The sequence below is a fragment of the Larus michahellis genome, chromosome 1 (genome assembly GCF_964199755.1).
Source record: "Larus michahellis chromosome 1, bLarMic1.1, whole genome shotgun sequence".
In the NCBI taxonomy this organism is placed as follows: domain Eukaryota; kingdom Metazoa; phylum Chordata; class Aves; order Charadriiformes; family Laridae; genus Larus; species Larus michahellis.
The window spans coordinates 39,862,998-39,884,911 of record NC_133896.1 but is presented as its reverse complement, the minus strand read 5'-3'; the positions used below and the strand labels follow the sequence as shown (position 1 = coordinate 39,884,911).

Genomic DNA, 21,914 nt, shown 5'->3' with positions numbered 1-21,914 from the left:
TCCTCTCCCTTTAGCACCTGCATGTGTTTGCTGTGGCCTTGACTTTTAGCTCCTAGCTAACGTTTTCTATTCTGTGCCACTACTTTGCACCAATTTACCACTTCTTTATTTTTCAGTTCTTTTCCACATGCCTTTCTCAACTTTTTCAGTCAGTTCATCTTACTCTCCTTCTCCCTCTTTTCATGACAGTTTATTTATATTTCTTGCTTCTCCATGCCCAGTTCAGCTGTCCGTGAGGCTCTGCAACTTAATCTGACTGTATTTATTCTAGGAATTATTTGCTTGTGCAAACACATGCACAGATATCCCTTTTCCCACAAGCCAATATGCAAATGTATAAAGGTATTCTCTATTAATTACTGTATTCACAGTTGTGTATTGAATGGTCCATATTTCACCTGGTAACATTCTGCCTTTAATTGTTGCTTCTAGTTCCAGCCTCGGTCCAGGACCTATTAGCCCATCATGCTTACAGCAGTCATTCCTTGTTAGTAACCTGGCAGAAAGCTCCTGGTGTAGCTGAAAGATACGACATTCTGCTCTTGAATGAGCAAGGAATCCTCCTGAGCAACAAATCAGAGCCAGCTACTGCCAAACAGCACAGATTTGAAGATTTATTAGCCGGCAAGAAGTATAAAATACAAGTTTTGACAGTCAGTGGCGGGCTCTTCAGTAAACGAGCAGAAACTGTTGGCCGAACAGGTAATTAGAACATCTTGGTTTATTTATAGCTCCCACAGTCAGATATCATTAAATACATGAATCATCTTTGTATCTTGATTCTGGAATGATTCCAGTAAGGATAGACTCCAGATATTTATGCATCATTTTTCCTGTTTTGTGCTCGGTATGTGAATCTGAAATTTGTTAGCATAATAATGTGGCCATGGTTCATAATAAGCATTTTAAACCAAAGTGCTGAATGCTTCCCTCAGTCTGTCTGTTATGGAGTTACATGAATGCTTTATTGTCATCAAGTTTTCAATTCACAATCTTAAATCTCTTTAGTGTAGGATTTGATGTGAATACACACCTCTCAACTTAGAGCCAAGTCTTGCAGTCTTTACTCAATTAATGCTTTGTGTAGAAACTAATGGACAGTTCTGTGTGAGCACAGGCTGGAGAACCAGGCCGGCTGAGAAATACAAACATTGTATTGGAGACACTCAGCAGCACCTCATAAATGCTTTCCCCTTGCTTCTGAAAGTTGCTGTTGACAGTACTTAGCTACTTGTGGCTTAATTGAAATGTATTCCAGTCATGAGTTCTTGCTTTATTAAAGGTTCAGCTTAGTGGCTAGACATTTTGATATTTACTCTTGCATTTATTCTTCTTTTCAGTTCCAGCAGCTGTCACAAATCTGAAGGTCACAGAGAACACCACTGACCGACTGTCCTTCAGCTGGACCACCTCGCAAGGGGAGCTTGATTCATATGACATCTTCCTATACAACCCAGACAAATCCCTTCATGACAGGATTTCAGGAGAGCAGCACCTCCAGAAATGTTCATTCCAGAACCTCCGTCAAGGCAGGATGTATCGAATGGTGATTGTTACCCACAGCGGGGATCTCACTAATGAGTCGTCTGTCTTTGGAAGAACAGGCAAGAACATCTAAGAAAATCATGTCTCTAGTGTAGTGCTAATGAGGGACACCAATGAGCTGGTCTGATACTCATGCTAGATTAGAGCAACTGTTAGAAATATCAAAATTGGATCTTATACATGAAAAGCATTAGAAAAAGAAGGTAAATTCTGAATGATGTGTTTACAAGAGGAAAAATGAAGCAATAGTTCCTAGGTCCTCAGGTCAGGAGAAGAACATCCCAATGTATGCTGCATAATCCTTAAAGGAAACAGCTGCCTCCCATCCTAAAAGCAACGTTTGTCTATGAGTGGAAAAGACAAAAAAGCAAAGCAAGTGGGGTTAATGGGGTAGACAATCTACCAGTGAAATAAAACTTGTTTCCCACGGGGAGCTCTGGCTGCAGCTCCATGTTTGTTCAGCTGTGTATGGGAAGCAGTTTCCTAAGCAGCTCCAGCAGCTCTGACACTCTGTGAAACCTTTCTGTATCCTCTGAGGCACCATATAGTAACCTCTGTATACCACTGCCTCTGGATAGTGGTGCACTTTCTTCAGCTACCTCAGAATTGGATGTTTCCAGACACTGACTGGGAAAAAGCTGCTTGATGTTTGCAAAACTGTCTATTATGAACATTTCAGCTGCTTTTGGGGACAACGTCCGTTCAAAATAAGAAAGCAAACTACTGAGATATGCTTCCTGATGCTTTCTGGATTTTTGGCCAGCTGTGGTGGCTTTCTAGGTTGTTATGTGGCCGTCATTGTGCGATAAATATAAGGTCTGCTTGACGTCGTTGCTTCTTACCCTAACAACCTTCTACACAATGTAATACCCATCCTCTTTTTTTCAGTACCAGCCCCAGTTGTTGGTCTCAAGGCATCCAACCGAAACATGACAGACAGTCTGTGGTTCACCTGGAGTCCAGCAGCAGGAGATGTTGACTTCTATGAGCTGAATCTTTACAACCCAAATGGGACACAGAAAGAAACATGGCACAGGAAAGACCTGAAAGAGTGGCATTTCCAGGGGCTTGTTCCTGGCAGAAAGTACACTCTGGTTGTGGTGACTCACAGTGGTGACCTGACCAACACAGCAAACGCTGAAGGAAGAACAGGTAAAAGACACAAAAGCTTTGGGATTTTTGTTTAGTCCCATCTGTCAGAATTCATATTACTTTACAACTACGTAACAGGCTTATTCTGAGGGAGGATTTATTATAAGAGTCACTGAAGGTGTAAAGATAAATGATATCCCTAAGGGTATTAAACCAATAGAGTGTGATTTTGTTCAGCACTGTGTTTCTTTCAAAGGCTCAGGAATATGTAATGTCTGTGAAAGGCACCACCATCAGCACAGATGCAGTAACTGGCTGTGCACACAGGATAATGTAAACCACTTCGTGATGCATGAAGAAAATAGCTCATGTTTCATCTTATTTGTGTAAAAATTTGTTAAGAATCTCTTTTTTTTCTTCTTCCCCTCCCCCCGCTTTCTGTGTAGCACCCAGCCCTCCTAATGCTGTATCGTTTACCGATGTTGCAAATACTTCTTTATCAATCACTTGGCTGGGTCCTCCAGACTGGACAGACTATGACGATTTCGAGTTGCAATGGCTTCCAAAAGATCCCCTCACAGTATTCAATCCCTACAGCAGCAGCAAATCAAAAGTACGTATCATCTACGGCCTGCGACCAGGAAGACTCTATGAGTTCAGTGTCAGAACGGTCAGTGGCGACAGCTGGAAGACATACAGTCAGTCACAGGCTGCAAGTGTCAGAACAAGTAAGTAACGATTGCCATTGCACCCTGACACTCAGCTGCAGAAGATGCAGAACTGTTAAATCTTACCAATTCCTTTCACAGTCAGTAATTTCCATTAGTAAATTAATGAATGACTGGCAAAGAATTCAGCTAGACTCTAAGCCATTGCTGTGCGCAAGGTCAACTGTTTAAAGATTGAAAATGGACATACATTTGCAATCTTCACATCCAGAGTGGGGCTGTTTGGTTGGTTGCAGAGCCTGAATCAATCAGTTTCAGGGGTAAAATAGGTCTGGATATCCATACTTCTCTGACAGTAGGATACTGAAATAATCAAAATGTTTCTGAACAATCAGACAGGAAGGATGAATTAAACCCTGCTGTACTAGATTTGAAACTGGAATCAGTGTGTTCCACCGCTCTGGGTTTCTCTCTGTGTCTGTGGATCCATATCATCTCTAACTGTCTCTAGCAACCTCAGCAGCAGGCTGATTTGAAAAAGTGATCTGGAATCATAAAAATAACTGAGACTTGGCACACCCTCGTGTCACTTGAGGTGGGATTCAGCTTCAAATTGACATCTGTGTTTAGTAAGCTGAATAACTCTTTAGACTTCCTTCAGCATCTTCATTAAAATGAGAGCATAGCTACCTCTGTCACCTGTATTTAATCACTTAATTGTAGATGTCTGCCATCTGAAAGTGAAATCCCATCCTTGTTACGTCACATGTTATGAATGGTGCTCCAATATTACGTGGTTAAAGCATACTTCTGTGGTATGCTTTACTAATATGGACACACCACATGCTACTCAGGAAAGCAGATCAGTCATGAGATGACAGTATCAGAACTGACTGATACTGTTGACTGCATGTAAACTCCAAAAAAGTTGTAAGAGAGTTCTAGAAATTCAGTGTTGCTTTCCAGCGTTGCTGTTCTTAAGGCTTCAGCAAGTAGTTTTGTTTGCTTGTTTTCACAATTAATTACCGAAGCTTCACAAACCTGGTGAGGCTGCTGTCACTAGATCCGATTTCAGATGGCTAAAATGAGTTACACAGCCCTTTTGCAGAAGAGGTGAGAGTTCTGTCTCCCAGCCTCCTGCTCTGATCAAATGGTTGATGCAGAATCTAGGGGCCATAGGGTGAGCAGGGAGTGTAGGGTGCCTGTCCCTTTTCCCACTGAGCTTCAACTTCTCAACATTCCTCTAGAACCAGACAAGATACAAAGCCTTCATTGTCGGCCCCAGACCTCTACTGCCATTGCGTGTTCCTGGACTCCTCCTGATTCTGACTTTGATGGGTATAGCGTTGAATGCAAAAAACTGGACACCCGCGAAGTGGAGTTTTCTAAAAGGATAGAAAAGGACAAATCTCTGCTTAATATCATGACTCTCGTTCCCCACAAGCGATACCTGGTGTCCATCAAGGTGCATTCTGCAGACATGACGAGTGAAGTAGTTGAAGACAGCACCATCACAATGATCGACCGTAAGTGGAATTCCAAGTTGCTGTGAAGGGAGGCATTGAGCAGGAATAAGCAATAGATTGTGTTGGTTAGACAGCAAAAGGAGTTCTGAACTCCACAATTGCCAGTGTGTGGCACTGGTAATCTGGTTGTCAAAATAGGGTGAATGCAATATAGTTGCAGTAATACAGTTTTTTAAAAGATTCAATGATGTAGATCCTTAAAATCCCCACTTTTGCTGCACTGGTTCTCTGAAGGTTTTTCCCTATGTACTTCGCTTTACAGTTTAGTTCTGCTGTGTCACTGTTTGAGATATAGCTTTCTATCATATGAAGAATATTTCCTAAAGAAATTCTGCAGTCAGTCTGGAAGATGGTACTTTCCAGTTGAATGCTGCATCTGGCTGACTCAGGGCTGTTCCTCTGGAAAAGGACGCAGAAATTTAGATGTTTAAAATAGGTAACCTCCTGTAGTGAGTGTGCTACGTGACCTCCAAATACGTGGCTTAAACCTGTGTCATTTTTAGCAGCTACAATTTCTGATTTCGTAGATTTAGCAAGACTTTAATACATTTCCATGTGGGCTTCTGCAGGAATTCCTACTGAGGAGCTGCCACTGTTATTACAGTTAATTCACTGCTGGCTTGTTTCATCCTTTGACAGTTTCCCTGTGGGAGGTGAAGACACTTTCTTGATTGCAAAGAGAATAGAATCAGAGACTTGGGTCCAGTCAGCTGAGCTCTGTTAAGAATTGCATTTCCCTTACTAGGTCTAGCTCACAGCAAATACACAGATAATGCTTTTCTCTTTTTTTTTTCTTTTTTTTTTTAATTACTTAGGTCCCCCTCAGCCACCTCCAGACATACGGGTGAACAAAAAAGAGGTGCTGATTACCAAATCCTCCATCAACTTTACTTTTAACTGCAGCTGGTTTAGTGATACTAATGGAGCTGTGAAGTACTTTACTGTGGTTGTGAGAGAGGCTGATGGTAAGTGTCATGATTTAATACCATTCTCTCTGTAGCCTACAGGAGTTACACTGGGAGGTACACCTGCATCACTACACAGCAAAGGAGCTTCTCCTCATCTAGTGGCTAAGTTCCATTGAGGTTTTGGATCTATACCTGCTCCCTAGCCTGAGGACTTAGGAACTCGGTCTTCTCCTCAGAGGGTCAGTAGGAACTGCAGAGCCAGAAGCAGTAGTTAGCTTCTGTACTTTAGGTTAATGGTCTCATGTATGTTCAGGAAATTTGCACAGTAGGAGACTTATGTTGGATGCTATTGGCAGTGGACACGGAAGAAACTGCCTTGCTGTGCACAGATCTCAAAAGGTAGTTTAAATGTTAGGTGAGAACACTAAGGCAAGTCTTTTGGAGAACCTCAGTAAGCCATGCTGAGAAGGCAAAGGCAGCATCTCCCAGGTGGTGTTTGCTTACTGAAGAAAATAACTTTGCATGCAGTACTGTGAAATAGAATAGAAATTGCTCTTTTAGCTTGCATGTAAACTTCCCTTTCTGCAGTTGACCTATATGTGACAAAACAGATGGATGTTTCAACAATTAATACCTTGTTTTTAGAAGTGGCTTCATTTACTTGCATGCCAGGACATATTTTGTGACCCCTGAGAAAGTTTCTTAATCTTTCTGTCCATCAGCCCTTAGGGGAAAAAAAAGCACAGCTAATATTTCCACTGTCTACTCTGTTTATGCAGATTATAAAGCTCTTTGAGAAAGGGACTGCTCATTGCCATGGTTTTGCCTACCTGAGCCTTTTACACTCACTTTATCGTGAGTTTCCATTCAGGGGACTCCTGTCATTTCTTATTGCAGCTTTTCTCTCTATACAGAAGACTTGTCAGTGTGTGGATTTATATTATTTTTATACTTGCATTTTGAAATAGCTGGTGGTAGGATGCAGGATTATGGATCACAGAGATTCCCACCAACAGCACAGGAAAAAATCTCATAGCATTGAATTCAACGTGTGTATGCCTATTGCAGCATCATATCTGGAAAAGTTGCACTAAGGTCTTGTGAGGAAATCTGTCTGAAGTTCCCCAGAAAAGTCATAGCAAGATTGGTACTAGAAACCAGGCGCCCTAACCACTGTAGCTTTGCATTCACAAGGTAACCTGTGCAGCCTCAAAGAAATGCTGGAAAGTTGGATAAGAATGTGTCTGTCAACAGCTTGAACTTATAAATTGCATTGCATTAATGACTGTGGTATGTAAACCTTCTGTCTTTCTCTGCACATGATGTAGGTAGTGAAGGACCGAAGCCTGATGAGCAGCACCCATTACCTTCCTACCTGGAGTACAAACAAAACGACTCTATACGCATCTACCAGACAAATTATTTTGCCAGTAGATGTGCTGAAAACCCTGACAGCGACTATAAAAGCTTTGACATTAAGCTTGGAGGAGAAATGGAAAATCTAGGAGGAAGGTGTGATCCAGATCAGCATAAATTCTGCGATGGACCTTTAAAGCCTCGGACTGCTTATAGGTTAGATTTGTGTTGTTGGTTTGCTCTGTCACATTATTAGGCATGGTGCAGTCTGGATGCCTGATACAGTTGAGCTTCTGTAGGTTAATAACTGCGTTGTACAATGTCCTGTTGTTTCACTGTGAATTTATAAAAGCTTAATCCATGCCCCCATTCCGTAGGTATGAACCAGTCCTTCACTAGCATGGGAATGGTACAGTTAATTATGCACAAAACTCAGTGCAGTGAATAGGCTGATTTAGTTCCCTCGACTTGATGGGGAGCTCTCGTAGAGCTGCCAGATCTTTCTTAAGATGACTTAAGACCATCAGCTAAGTCAGAAGAATACATAACAGGAGAAGGCAAGCACACTTCACTTAGTCTGTTTGGCACCACTGACCCACAGCAGTTCTTTGGAACAAGTTAGAAAGACCTGGAGGTTATCCTAACCTGTGGCACCATCCCCAGGCTCCAGACCTAGGTCAGGGTTAGCTGTAGGGTGTGGATGAGGACGACTGCCAAGACCAGGCTCCGCAGTTAGGCAGGCTGTGAGACCAAGCTCCAGCGCAGCTCAGTCACCCTCCTCCTGCAGGCAAACACTCTCCCAAGAAGTCTGCAAGCTGCTCACCGGCCAGACACATGGACAGAAGGCACGTGCCAGGCAGTGCACATCACGCCTCTCAGCTTCTTCATCTACCACAGTCTGCTCTCATTAGGGCATGTTTCCCAAAAATGCAGTCTGAGAAATACCCACCTTACCAGGAGAACCAAGAGGACTGAACGTTTCTCCATTAGCACAGCCCCATCTGGCCGTGAGGAGGGACAATATCTCCCCACTGAGAAGCATTTCTGAGTCCTCTCCCCGCTGCAGCTTCTGCTAGTCCTGCCTTCAGGCATGGCGAGGCTGTGTGTGCCAGCAGCCAGAGCCCCATCCGTTACCTCTGCTGGGGTACCCCAGAGCCTCCATCTGTACTCACTGGGCTCTCCCCGCTGTAGGATTTAACTCAGGCGCCTGCATTAAGAACTCTCTATGGTCAGTGGAAAGGGTTTAGTTGTCTCTAAGGGGCAAATGAGTTCTTACTTTTCTGCTGTTGGTTCTGAATATCTGATGAGCTCTAACAGTACTGTTTTTTTAGGATCAGCATACGGGCTTTTACCCAGCTCTTCAGTGAAGACCCAAAGGAACTCCCTAAACCTCTCTTTGCAGACACCTTCTTCTCTTTACCTATCACTACAGAGGCAGGTTAGTTTCAGGCTTGTTTTTCAATGACTGTAGCACATGATTATATATTATGCCTCAGAACGCTCCAGTATATAGAACTATTTGCAAGGAGTGGAACAAAACCAGATTGTTGTGTATGGCCTGAGGGCTGCTGTGAAACGAGGCTGGAGCCATGGCTTACTTTGAAAATTCGGAGGACTGCTTGATGGAGCTGCTGACGGTAGAGGAAAGGGTGAACTCTCAGTGAAGCTACCACCAAGAAAAGTTCAAAGTGCAAGAGCATCAAACTCCCATGTAACGGGGCTGTGCTTTCTTTTGCTGTGGTTGGGAGTGAAAGATTTTGCATAACATTTGGAAAAAATAAGGGCAGAAAACCAAGGCCAGGTTTTAGCCAAGTGTTTAAATGCCTTACATTTCCTGGCGTTTAACCATTTTCTTTAGCTTATAATGACATATCCCCTGAACGATATTGATTCTTTGATTCTTCATATCTTTTCCTCAAGATACATAAATACACTGTTTTGTTTCTAGAGCCTCTGTTTGGAGTTATTGAAGGTGTGAGTGCTGGCTTGTTTCTGATTGTGATGTTAGTGGCTGTTACTGCTTTATTTGTCTGCAGACAAAAAGTCAGGTAAGTTGAGTCCCTTTATCAGTCTCTGTCACTGAAGTCAGGTCAAATTATATTCGTTTAAGTAATACAATATTTAAAGTGTAACTGTAAAATTGGTGGAATGCACTGAACTATTCAACAGGTAAAATCTACGTCCCCCAACATCTGTATGCACTAAGTATAGAACTAATGACTTACATTTTAAGAGATGTATATATTCTTGATTCAAATACCTACTGATGGTAGTCAGAATTATGTCATAGAAGGTCCCTGTAGCTCTTAGTTTTCAGTAGGAATCTGAGTATTTCTGAAAAACTGGTTTATCATTCAAACTGAATGTCTTTTGTCAAAAATGAAATGTTTCAAATTAATTTCATCTGTATTGTAGGTGGGAAGCTCTTGAAACTGTTCATTTAGACTTTATCATTTCAGTTCAAAAATCTTAAGGTGTGACATTACCTCAGTGTCCAAAAGATTAGTTCAAATGTTACTTCTTTTTTTTTCGTCATATTTGTGTATTTCACATTATAGATGAATCTTAAATAATGAAGTTTAAATATGTTTTTAAAAAGTGAAATACTTTGCTCAACTTTGAGAGAAGCATTATGCATTTAAACCATTTTGCGTGACTGAAAGAGATATGACATTATTGGTGTGAAATTCCTTGTGGTTTCTGAAATAAAAAAATTTCAACATTATATGGGAAACTAAAAATCTGAAATTCAGTTCTTGATACAAGATTATTCCTGATTTATTCGTGATACAAGATTAGGTTTATTTTATTTTGAATTTGCATTTCAGATGCCAGAATTTCACATTGAAAAAAACTTGTTTTCTGACTAGTCGTAGCTTTTAGCCAGAATGGATTTACCCTTTTGCAAAGCTATTCTTATGCTCTATGAACAAATTCAGTGTATTCCTCTTTATGCCTTCCAAAAAAAGAGGCATAAATCAGTGGCAATAGTAAATAAAGTCTGCTTTTGCATGTATAGACTTGTGCACTTCTAACTGTCTCGGTACATAGTGACATGTAGAGCATGAATGGAGTGCAGATTCGTGTGTTTTCCACCTTGGACATCTCATTGCATTTTTTTGATGTAGATAAACTTCAGATAGAGCGTGGTTTCTTGTTGTGAGTTATATAGCCAGCAGGACTGCAAGTACCACTATGGTTTTCCCTTATCATACATAAAGAGAAAATGTTCTTTAAGGGAGGTATATTGGAGGAGATGGCAATGGAAGGATGAAAGGGGCTGCGGCTTTCCCAAAGCCCACTGTGGGGCTGCCACTTACTCCTCCAATGAACCTAGGTATCTCCCAGAGGCCTGGTCTGCAGAGTCTGAAAAATCTACCTTCACGTTCCTCTCTGCTTATAGAGAATCAAGCAATTTAACATAGGACACCCTCCTTAATGATAGGCTGGGTTGTGAGTGTTTCAGAGCAAGACAAATATCTTACTGCCTGTGCACATGCGTACACTCCGCATCATTATTACCAAACCAAAATACAAGAAAACTCTGTGCCACAACTAAGAGGAACTTCACATGATCAGAGCCACAAATCCAAACAGACTTTCTTAAACTCCTTTTTACCAACTTAATAATGTAAGTTAGGTTATTGGTAGCTCTTATCAGTATCAGAACGTGATGATAAAACAGAATACCTTCCTTTTTATTCCAGCAATGGCCACGAAAGATCTACAGCAAGGCTGAGCATTCGCAGGGACAGGCCACTCTCAGTCCATCTGAACTTGGGGCAAAAAGGGTAAAATCAAAAGTTTTGTTTCTAAGAGTACTGTTTTAACATGGCATCATGGATGAACAGTCACATCTGGTCACTCACTGATGAAGTGTTTCTTTTTCTTTTTGAAATCATTTCTAGGAACCGGAGAACTTCCAGGTAAAAAGAAAAAATTAATACCTAAAAAAGCTTCTTGATAACCAACTGGATAAATTATGACTGTGATTCATCCTGTGATTTTCTTCCTCCTGTTGAATATTTTAGTCCGATCAAAGTCAGTCATTTTGAAGCACACTTCACCAAACTTCAAGCAGACTCCAACTACCTCCTGTCCAAGGAGTATGAGGTGGGATCTTAATCTAGGCAAAGGATTTGTTTTATGAAGGGGCGGGCTGGCTGAATCGATGTGTTAATGCGTTAGAAAGGCCTGTATTTGTTTGTCTTATTCACACAAATCCAGATAAGTTTGAGAGTCTCACCTGAACTCCACTTGAGCTAATGCAGAAAGCAGCTCTTAATTTGGCATAGCATCTTCTGGTTGTCATCCTCTGCTGATACCTATCTGGCTGAGGTCAGGAGCATTCATTTGTGTGGGACATCTGTGTCATAAAGCATGGAAAGCACCTGCCAGCCTTGTGCTTACTTTAAACCAGTATGATTAACTGTTTAATTTCAGTTTGTTCTTGTAAGAAAACATCCATTCTCTGTCGGTGGCCTTTGAGAGCGGATAAGCACTGCATCCCCCTGTGTTGTCACGTCCTTTAATTATTTCCACCTCACATTTTATTCCTACCTTTTTTTGCAGGACTTAAAAGATGTGGGTCGAAACCAGGCATGTGACATAGCACTTCTGCCAGAGAACAGAGGGAAGAATCGATACAATAATATATTGCCCTGTGAGTTTTAGGTTTGGTTGTGTAAAATTACATCACAGCAGCTATTTTTCACTTTTTTCAGCAAGCCTAGTGGAAAAGAGAGTGCAGCCAATCCCTTCCCTCCTTCCTGTCAGAGATGAAATACCTCTGCCAGCTCAGGTTCTGGTGCTTGGAGGCAGATGATGTATGGCCCTGGATGGTTTCACACAGGCCAGTAATTTCATTTCACTCTAGAGATGTAATGACTAGCATTCAGTCTGGAGAGAAAAAGCTCCAGCTATTCCCAGCATTCAGTCACTGCTGATAATAAGGATAGTAGAAATAACAGTGGGCTTGTTTACATATAGGGTGTCATCCATTGAGTGCTTTTTGACAGCCGTGCCAAATCTTACTTCTTCAGAGGACATGGCAAACCTACTATGCAATCTAGCGCCAGTGTGGTTCTGCATGGTAAGACACACGTGAGGTTAGCTCCCTTCTCCTGAAGCAAGACCTCTCATTGAGAGTTGCCCCCTTTAATCTCCTCTCTGCCAGTTTGGGAGGTAACTCACGCTGTGCATCGGGGAGGAACGCCACATGACTCGCTGCTCCACATGCTGCCCTGCTGCTGAGTGCGGCGTGCGCTTGGAGCACAGCCTCACAGCGTCTCCTGTGTTCTGCCTGCCGTGCCGGGCTGGGGAGCATGCCCACGATGTACAAGAAAATGCCTGACTGAGATCCAACATGGCATTATCTCACAAATCAGTGACCTGGTGGCTTAGGCACTCTGTACCACTCTGTAGTGCTGGAGATGCCACTGGCCCTCGGAAAGGGGGTTGGCCTGCTCGCACATGTTAGCTCAGGACTAACTGAGCTGCTCTCCAGTACAGCACACTGCTGACAGGATCAGAGGAGGATGCTCTTGTGATTCTTTTGTTGCCATAACAAATCCTATGCAACTCAGAAGAGGAATTTTTGGATATTCACTGCTTCCTTCTCATCCATCCATCTCCTAGTCTTTGGAACACTCCACAGCACTCGTAGGTGAAAGAGAGCATACAAATATAAACAGTTATTCCTCTAAATTAGCCCTCCATATAAAATCCTTGTAATAATGCTGCCAGTCCTTTCACAAATGCATTTCTGCAAATGGGAGAGGGATTGAAAATTAAGACCTAGCTGTAAGCCTTTTGTAATCAATTTCTTCCTAGATGATACATCAAGAGTGAAGCTTTCCAATGTGGATGATGACCCTTGCTCAGACTATATTAATGCAAGCTACATACCAGTAAGTGACTCAAGGATGGTGTTTTACAGTCCTCCCTCCAGTGGTAATTTGTCCTTCATCTAAAACTGAATATAAAGCTGGATGCCTAAGGCTCCCCTCCCCCTTCATTTATTCACTTGAGCTAAATGTCTGAGAACTCATTTTGTGGGTGTGCTGAAAGGCTGTGTCTGACTGCCATTAAGTTAACTGTGAGTGATTTAGCCAGCACTTAAGGACACTTTCTTGGATTGCTATAGTTATGTAAGATAGCACGCCTAATTGTCCAAGGACACATTTTTAAAGGTCACTGATTTCATACAGTGTCCACAACAACTGTAGCTATCACTGCAGGTGGCATCCTCATTGTGGAGCTGTAGCTCATCCTGACAGTGTTGGCACCTTGCATGATGGTGAAACTGGCTGAGATTACAATAATGCCCTTTGCCAAAGAGTTAGGATTGATAATAGCAGTGGCTTTAGCAATCCAGATTTCAAGCCAGAATTCATCTAATTTATTAAAAACAGTAAATAAAACAAAAACCTCTAGTAGATCCAAAATTGCTTGAGACTGTGCTGAACACAATAGAACAAAGAAACTGCCACAACAGAAACAGTATTTAGATACACTGCCACAGTCTCTTCCTTCCCTCTGCTCCAGCCAGCCTTCTGCTTCCAGGTCCAAGACAACAATTTAGCTCTCAAAACTATTGTCCCAGCAAGGGCATTGTTGCTGCAGAGCCCTAGATGCAACCCCATGGCTTGTTCAGTTGCTAGACGATCTTTTTCTCCCTTTATGGAAACTAATGGAGTTCTCTCTACTTGCAGGGCAATAATTTCCGCAGGGAATACATAGCGACTCAGGGCCCTTTGCCTGGTACCAAAGATGAGTTCTGGAAGATGGCATGGGAGCAAAATGTTCACAATATTGTCATGGTAACCCAGTGTGTTGAGAAAGGCCGGGTGAGCAGTGACTCTTCTTTATTATTAATGACTGTTTTGACATCTATTAAAAGTTTATGTTTATTATTTGCATGCCAAAGGCCTCAGTCAAGGAGGTGTACAGTAAGAGACAAGAGTTATAATCTAAAGACTGGAGACAGATTAAGGCTGAGAAGTGAGAATGCAGTGACCAGCCCAAGATCAAGGAGCACGTCAAGGCTAGAGTTAGGAACAGAGCTCAGTGCTTCTGGTCTCTAACCCTTCACTTTGCTCAGGAGTACTAATATAATCCCCTTAAGCATGCAGAAGACAAACACTAGCAAAAAATGCCTATTTATCAACTCAAATCAACTACTGCTTTAAATATAGGCTCTAGAGAGCAAACGTTGATCGTTAAACACATGGAATTTTCTCTGATGCATAAACCCTGATGCAGTAAGCAAAGTGACTGCTCACGCACTCACTGGTTGCAAGCATAGGTAGGTTATTTAGCTGTCCCAACAATCCACTTCCTCAAGTATGACCACATCCTGCACCCAACTTGAAGTAGTGATCATCTAGTGGAACATATTGGGTGGGGGGGATATTTCCTTTCAGCTTACCATTTTTTCTTGAGGAGATGGTGAAAGCGGATGCAGGACAGGCAGCCACGTGTCTCCTCCTGCACCTCACTGGCTCTGAGTGGGACCCCACTGTCATGTCTCAGCAAGAGGTGGGGAAGTGGGCACTGTAGGCCTAGCTGTCATCCAAGCAGAGCTCTGAGAAATGTTGGCGCAGAAAATGTTGCGGCATCCAGAAGAGGGCATCAGGGCTTCCCATTCCCCCCATCCCAAATGTGTATTATGAGAACTTCCACTTCCCAGCCTCATCCTATCCCGTTCCCATCCCAGGCCCTGTTTGTTGAGCTGACACAGCAGGGGGTGGCATCACTCTCTGAATTCAGCTGCTGCAGTTCTTCCTTCATCCTCAGGCACAGGAGGTCTGAAGCTATTACTGACACTAAATCTCTCTTTTTCTGTGTCCCTGCAGGTGAAGTGTGATCACTACTGGCCCCTTGACCAAGATTCCTTGTACTACGGAGACCTGATCGTTGAGATGCTTTCTGAATCAGTGCTCCCAGAATGGACAATACGGGAGTTTAAAATCTGCAGTGTATGTTTGTGTTCATCTTTTTTTTTTTTTTGGTAATTAATTGGCTCAAAAACAACTGCAAAGCTAAATTAGGATGGTTTCTTCTGCTGTAGCACAGTTGCATCATGCCCAGCCCATCTCTGGGGGCAGCAGTAGCATTTGCTCTGAAGGTGCACGTTGTTTGTGTCCCCTCCTCTCTCGTCTGTTCTGATGACCCACACTTTTGTATCCTGACAGGAAGAGCAGCTTGACTCAACGAGGCTCATTCGTCACTTCCACTACACTGTGTGGCCAGATCATGGCGTGCCAGAGACCACCCAGTCCCTGATCCAGTTTGTCAGAACTGTAAGGGATTATATCAACAGGACCCCAGACACAGGACCAACTATCGTGCACTGCAGGTGTGTGCAGCAGCAAAACATCAGTGGCACAGAGCCTTTGTGCGTACCCTTGGGAAAATCCAAAATGTTCATCCCCGTTAGGCCACGGGCAGTCACAGAACCTGAGAGAGATAGCTGATGGGCTTAAGTCTCAGGATACATCAGAGCAGCCTTCCCAAGGCACATGCACTTGCTCACAACCTCACCCTGGAGATACACTGAAAATGATTTTCAGGGAACCACTGCGTCTCTTGTGGGACCACTGGACAGCACTAAAGCTGTCAGCAGCTGCCACTGTTCACATGCTTTTGCATTTTTAAATTGCCTGTGTGCTGCTGTTGTGGCCCAACATCTGGATCAGCAAAGGGTGTTTTGAAAAGATAAGATATGCCCAGGGGTGAATCTGGCTGCATATGGATGTTGAGACTAGCTGGCAGAGCCATCTTTCCCCCTATTCTGACCGAGACTGCCTTTGTTTACTCTCTTCTCATGTTCTTCTGCTGTTGTGCCATCTCTGGCAGCTGTAGGGCTGCAGTTTTTCCTCTACTCCATGATCCACACCCTACAACATGTAGAAAGGCAAAACTGGACTGCCTAATCTGTGATCCACTGGCCAGCTGCAGCAGGCCATGGGGTTACCGAGTGAGAGAGAGAGTGCGGTGTGGTGTTTGAGTATCTTCCGATAAAGCCATATGGTCACTGGTACTACCTGAATGCAGTATATGACCCCTCCACCCTTTATATGGGCTGAGGCATGTATCTTGCATGACACTGCCTGTGTCTGCCTGTACATCATGTGCTGCTGCAACATGTTAGACGTCTATCTACTGTATCACTAGCAGGTCAACTTTCCTCTTCCCGGCCTCCTCCAAACCCCACCTCCCAGTATTTCAGCTATGAGGACCCTGGGATAGTTTGCCTTACCCTGCCCTTTCACAAGGCACAAGTCAACCGATCTTTTAGAAGCAAGCCTACTGGTTCACCCCTAGACAGAAGAGTTTAGAAGTTACAGTCAGGTGCAGAGCCTCAGTGTATCTCAATGACTGAATTAGTCCAAAGCAAAAAGCAGTATGGGCAGTAGCAGAGATACCTGTACCATCACTATCCTTTCCTCCTTCCTAAACAAATTTCACTATAAAGTGTTTGAAGTCCCAGAGATGCCATGCAAACAATGAGCTTCTCGCCTTAGAGATCTGGACTTTACAAAAGTATCGCATGAAGATAGTGAATGCTTTGATCCATCTCCTTTTAAATCTTTTGGGTGGTTTTCTTCTCCAGTGCTGGTGTTGGCAGGACTGGCACATTCATTGCACTGGATCGAATTCTACAGCAGCTGGATTCAAAGGACACTGTCGACATTTATGCAGCAGTGCATGATCTAAGGCTTCACCGGGTTCACATGGTTCAGACAGAGGTAAGTTTTGGATAGCCTACAATACAGCAACACCAGCTGCAGTATAAATTAATTAGTCTCTCGTCTTAAGGCTCTCAAAGCACTTCACAGTTACTCCACTGTAAAATACTAGTTAGATATATTTTAGTTCTGGGAGAATTTCTAGTTCAGGATTGTTTCCATTGGCTCTCATATAGAAGGTCCAAACCAAAACAGGTGGTAGCTATGCTTCCTGTAGATTTCTTCTTTTGGCACTGGCCCACAATCGCCCCAGCAGTGTTATGCAGCAGACACTTAACAGCACATTGTTGTGTTAATGAAATGTCCAGTAAGTGAGCTTTGAGCAGAGATAGGTCCTTCAAGGATCAGCTTGGAAGACAAACCTAAACCAGACAGATAGCTCGACATAAAAGGGAGAAGAAATGGAGGACAGAGAAAATCAGATGTACAATTTTAAAACTCTAGGCACTGTGACCTTGTGGCTTTGCAGTTCATTTTTTATTGAGCTGCTCTGTCCATTTTCATTAATGGTATTGGAAAGTTGATCAGCATTCTCCTAACATACCGTGCAAAAGCAAGTACATTTATTCTCAAAGTGCAGAAAACGTACATGTTTGGGATTTCTTTCTGTGCTTTTAAAACTGCAAGAGAATCACTTTACACTAATAGCAGCTAAACACTTAGGAGCTGATTTAATAAAAGTGAGTTGTGGAGGCAGTCTTTACATTTTCCCTGTGAACTGTTAATAGAGGAATCAGAACGGGTTTGATGTGTCTGCCTGTAGCTTGATACTAATGGAGGTCTCTGCTGTAATTTGGAAACAGAAATATCAATGACTGAGCTTCCTGATAGATGTAAAAGTCACACATGGGTATAAGGAGAGGCTTAGCTGGGAATGCAAAAGAGAGATTTCCTGGAACTATCTTAGTCACAGAAGACCTCTTGTTGGAGGGGAAACAGATCCACCTCATCTTCTACATTCCCATCAGCTGTAGCCAGTGAAGGCAGACAGGCTTTCAGGGGGGTGGCTCTTTTTCCCTAATTGGAGCCAACTACCTCAAGAATCTAAATTTGACACCAGGCTTATGGACAACTAAAGCTGTGTGATACAAAGCCCACCTTTGGCACAAGCTTGACATGACATCTAAGTCAAAAGGCAGCCAGACCCAAGCAAAATACCTACAGCAATAGTGAGAAGCACCCCACTATGCCACTACCAGCACTACATGCACTTCTGCCCCAAACCAGCAGTGGATCAAGGCTTACCCAGATCCCTCTTGTAGCCAGTCCTGCCCCTGAAAGAGTTCACAAGCAGCGTCCCAGAGACAGGTTGACAGAAAGCTTGTGCAGCTCACACATGCTCACCCCACTTGAGCTGTAACATGCTTGTAGACTGACCGTGTAGCTGTGTCAGTGCACAGCCACTGAGCTGCTGTGTTCTCAGCAAGCCTTGTTAATCTGAACTGTCAGTTGCATCTGTATATGGTTTCTGATTTGGAACTGTCTTTCATCAAGGTAGCTTGGAACACAAGCAAGATAATCTCTCATCCTCCTGCAAGAAAAATGAAGTAAATTTATCCTGGAGTTTTTTGATGATTCAAAGTTTTCAATGAGCTGTGAATTATGAAGTAATTCTTACACATCTTTTAAGAAAAAGTAGAGGAGGTGGGGAGAGGGGGAAGAAAAGATCATCTCCACAAACTCCATTTGATGCGTGTGAGGACCCTAGTTCCTGGTATTATCATTGTATTATCGTTGTCTTGGCTTCCACAATCTGTTCGGGGGTTGAGATAAAAGCTAGGTCCCCATCTGTTGATGTGGTGGAAGCCAGATCCCACTGGGGAGCACAGGCCAGCAGATAGGACTGTTTGCAATGACATGCTCCAGCCAAAGGTCACAGCACCGTCCTGCTCGACATTACGCAGTCATAGTAAAACAGCAGCAACAAAATGCTGCCCCTGCTTCAGACTTGGCTGAAAGCTGTTTAAGACAAGAAACTGCAGCTGGAGACATGAAGGGGAGTAGTAGAAAACTGTGTCCACCAGCTCAAAAGGCAATGGGCTCAGCACAGCAGCTGTAAGACTGGCAGAGAACCTGTCTACCATTTCAGTCCCAAACGGTCTCTGCCAAAGGAAGTCTCCATGCCTTGGCCAACTTTCCACCAAACTGGTGGGTGGGGTGCAGGATTTCTCCGCAGAGACAGCAGCTATATGTGCATAACGGCAGGCATCCTCACTTTCCCAGAGCCGGAGCACTGAGAAAAATGCAGAGCAATGACTCTTGTGAAAAACAAGTAGATAAATGTGCAGGGAGAAGATGTATATGCTTATTGGAGAAATTATGTCTTTGAGATAAAGTAATATTGAAAAGGTACACCTTGATATATAAAGATGCTCAGCCTAATTTGGGGGTACCGTGCTACACTAATGTAATCAAAAAAACGATGACTCATGTCATAAACCACAAAGAGCAGCAAAGCATGGGGATTTAACAATCTAGTCTATCAAGGTAGTTTGATAAATAGTCAATAACATGCTGACCCTCCCTACTTTGACTGTGAATGTCATCTTAGCGCCTTTCTATGAAAGGCACTCTTCAGAAAAGACAGTCTGTCATTTGCTGCATAATCAGAAGCAATCTTATAACATATACTGCATCAAATAAATGCTGCTTTTGCCAGAAAATCTGGGTGCATCAGAGTGCTATAAAATATCTATATATAGTGATAAAATTTTATGGAAAATATTTCTTTTCAGAACAGAACTCAGGAAATTGTTTGTTTGCGTGCTTCCCTGTACCTGCTAATTCTATTACCCAGACTTTATACCAAAGCATTCAGAAGTAGTAACCATCCAACACAGCGTCTTGTCAAATTATGCCTTATAGTTGATAGAGCTTTCACTCATGGCGTGATCTGTCAAAACATATTATGTTCATTTACGTTTTACTGGTAGCATTTCTAAAAGCAAGCGATCACAGAAGTTTACTGTTTTACTAGTGTGAAATGGAGATTAATTCTAGAAGTATATTTTCATTTTTAACACCACCCTTGATTTTGTATGTCGGAGTTAGCCTGTAATGATTTTTCACAATACAGAAAATTAAATTACAAAATTTCCCAGAGTGACTTGAAAAAAATTTCTTTTGCAGTGTCAGTATGTGTATCTACATCAATGTGTGAGAGATGTCTTAAGAGCCAGAAAACTTCGCAGTGAACAAGAAAATCCCTTGTTTCCAATATATGAAAATGTGAATCCAGAGTATCACAGAGGTCAGTGCAAGTTTATCAAATTGTAACGCGTTTCAAAGGCTCATTGGCAATGTAATTGACGGGGGGAAACTGTGCTATCCCTTGCCATCAATATTTGTTCCCTTCGTGGACCTTAATTTCTTCTCTCCTCTGCTCTTGTCACTCTTGCAATTGCATCTTTATTTCCTCCATTAGTAGCCATTATAACGTCTCTTCCTGCACCTGCCTTACCTTCATGCTGTCCCTTCTCTCACACTTCATGATTCCTATGCTGCTGGGGAAACTGAACCCCTTCCCTATCATGATATTGGCTCCTTCCTTTACCTTCACTATACTGAGGCCACTGGCTGGGCTCACTGGGCTCTTCTGTCATTCGTGGAGTTCAGTTTCTCTCCTGAATCTCCCTCATTTGCTGTTGATCATATAAGCGGCCTTAGGAGACTTCCCATCTGCCTTGACTGGCTAATGTAGGTGTCCAAGGCTGTGCCCTTTCTTTCTCCTTCAACTCTCTATCCTTGTAGGCTCTTTTTCCTAGCCTGTATCCAGTCCTTTGGGGAAAAGAATTGCAGGAGTAGTAAATCTAGCAATAGCACTGCCCTTCACCTCCTGTTCTCACGGCCGGAGGACCAGTCTGGAGAAGCTGTAAGCAAAGGTGGCCTGTATGGTCCTGGTAGAGCTCATTCCTAAGGGCTGTAGAAGTTTTCAGAGTCAGACAGCAGGATCTCGGTAGCTCCTCAAATTTGGACATTTGGAATTGAGGTTATACGATGAGAGATCAAAATAATTTTCTTGATCTGGCCCGTAGAAATCAGAGTTGTCATCAACAGGTAGAGCAGGCTTGGAGGAGGCCAAGGACTGAAATAACCAGTCCCACAGACTGGGTGTGCTAGCAAAAGCAGAGGTGGGATCTGCTCTTTAGCTGTCACATCAGTCACCAGCCAGCGCTGCTGCCACACAGCCACCTTTCAGAGCACTGTAGTCAGCTGGCAGAGCTGAATGTGAAGCCACCTGGGTTGTTTTATTTTTTCTAATCCCAGTTTTCCTTGCTTTCAGATGCTGTTTATTCAAGGCACTAAGAATGTTACAGACAACTGCTTTTGTGACCACATTTGTTAACTAGGGGGTTTGTTTGGGTTTTTTAACGTATGTATTACATGCACTAGAAAGGCACCAGACCTTTCTATTGAGACTGTGTATAATTTATTGGTCTGGTGATTTTTTTAAAAAGATATATAATTTAAGTGTAATAGGTATTAATGTATATAATTGTATTTTGGCATTATGTAAATATGTATTTTTTCTATATTGTTTATATTAATATTAAGCTTCAGATAATACTATTTTTTTCTTAGCACAGTTTTTATGAACTGTTCTATATAAACTATTTTAAATTGTATGGCTAACAGGACTGCTGCGTTTGGGGCAGGTTATGTATTGGCAGGTAACACGCAGGAAAAATCCTATAAGAACCTCATTTTTTATTTTTTTTTAAACTAGTTCAGTGTTTGTGAGATGAAATAAGCTACTATTAAGCAAGGGAACAGTAGTCCTGTATAGGAATTACAATGCTACTCTACACTTTAAACTTACTGTTTGTGATCTGAAGAAAATGGGTATAACCCATAACACAATGACATACTTTTTACAGAACTCATCAACAGCCAAGCAAAACAGGGTCCACCTCACTAGAAGCAACTGTTTCAGTCTAATGTGACATAGAAAAATAGCAAACAACACACGCTGCAGTGAAGTCTAGCAGACCTTTTCCTCCCTCTACATGCCTTGAGGGGAGACAGGTCACATCCTGATTTCTTTACACTGGTTTAAGAGAGCAGAAT

At 42.6% G+C, this 21,914-nt stretch overlaps 1 protein-coding gene across 4 annotated transcripts in view; it reads left to right on the top strand.

Moving 5' to 3' along the window:
- PTPRB (protein tyrosine phosphatase receptor type B) overlaps positions 1-21,705 on the top strand; it is a 60,227-nt gene extending 38,522 nt beyond the window's left edge. For 2 of the 4 annotated variants that reach the window (XM_074573203.1, XM_074573220.1), the window contains 20 exons: positions 433-702; positions 1,341-1,604; positions 2,434-2,697; positions 3,084-3,365; positions 4,553-4,831; positions 5,647-5,796; positions 7,068-7,311; positions 8,427-8,533; positions 9,044-9,143; positions 10,803-10,886; positions 11,004-11,021; positions 11,127-11,208; positions 11,668-11,758; positions 12,928-13,004; positions 13,809-13,943; positions 14,952-15,074; positions 15,291-15,454; positions 16,712-16,847; positions 19,977-20,097; positions 21,130-21,705. In XM_074573203.1, coding sequence (XP_074429304.1) covers positions 433-702; positions 1,341-1,604; positions 2,434-2,697; positions 3,084-3,365; positions 4,553-4,831; positions 5,647-5,796; positions 7,068-7,311; positions 8,427-8,533; positions 9,044-9,143; positions 10,803-10,886; positions 11,004-11,021; positions 11,127-11,208; positions 11,668-11,758; positions 12,928-13,004; positions 13,809-13,943; positions 14,952-15,074; positions 15,291-15,454; positions 16,712-16,847; positions 19,977-20,097; positions 21,130-21,152 — 3,014 coding nt within the window. In that variant the 3' untranslated portion in view covers positions 21,153-21,705. Of the gene's footprint in view, positions 1-432; positions 703-1,340; positions 1,605-2,433; positions 2,698-3,083; positions 3,366-4,552; positions 4,832-5,646; positions 5,797-7,067; positions 7,312-8,426; positions 8,534-9,043; positions 9,144-10,802; positions 10,887-11,003; positions 11,022-11,126; positions 11,209-11,667; positions 11,759-12,927; positions 13,005-13,808; positions 13,944-14,951; positions 15,075-15,290; positions 15,455-16,711; positions 16,848-19,976; positions 20,259-21,129 lie in introns of those variants that run through there. The other 2 variants (XM_074573212.1, XM_074573191.1) reach the window with 2 other exon arrangements.
- Positions 21,706-21,914: the final 209 nt, after the last annotated feature.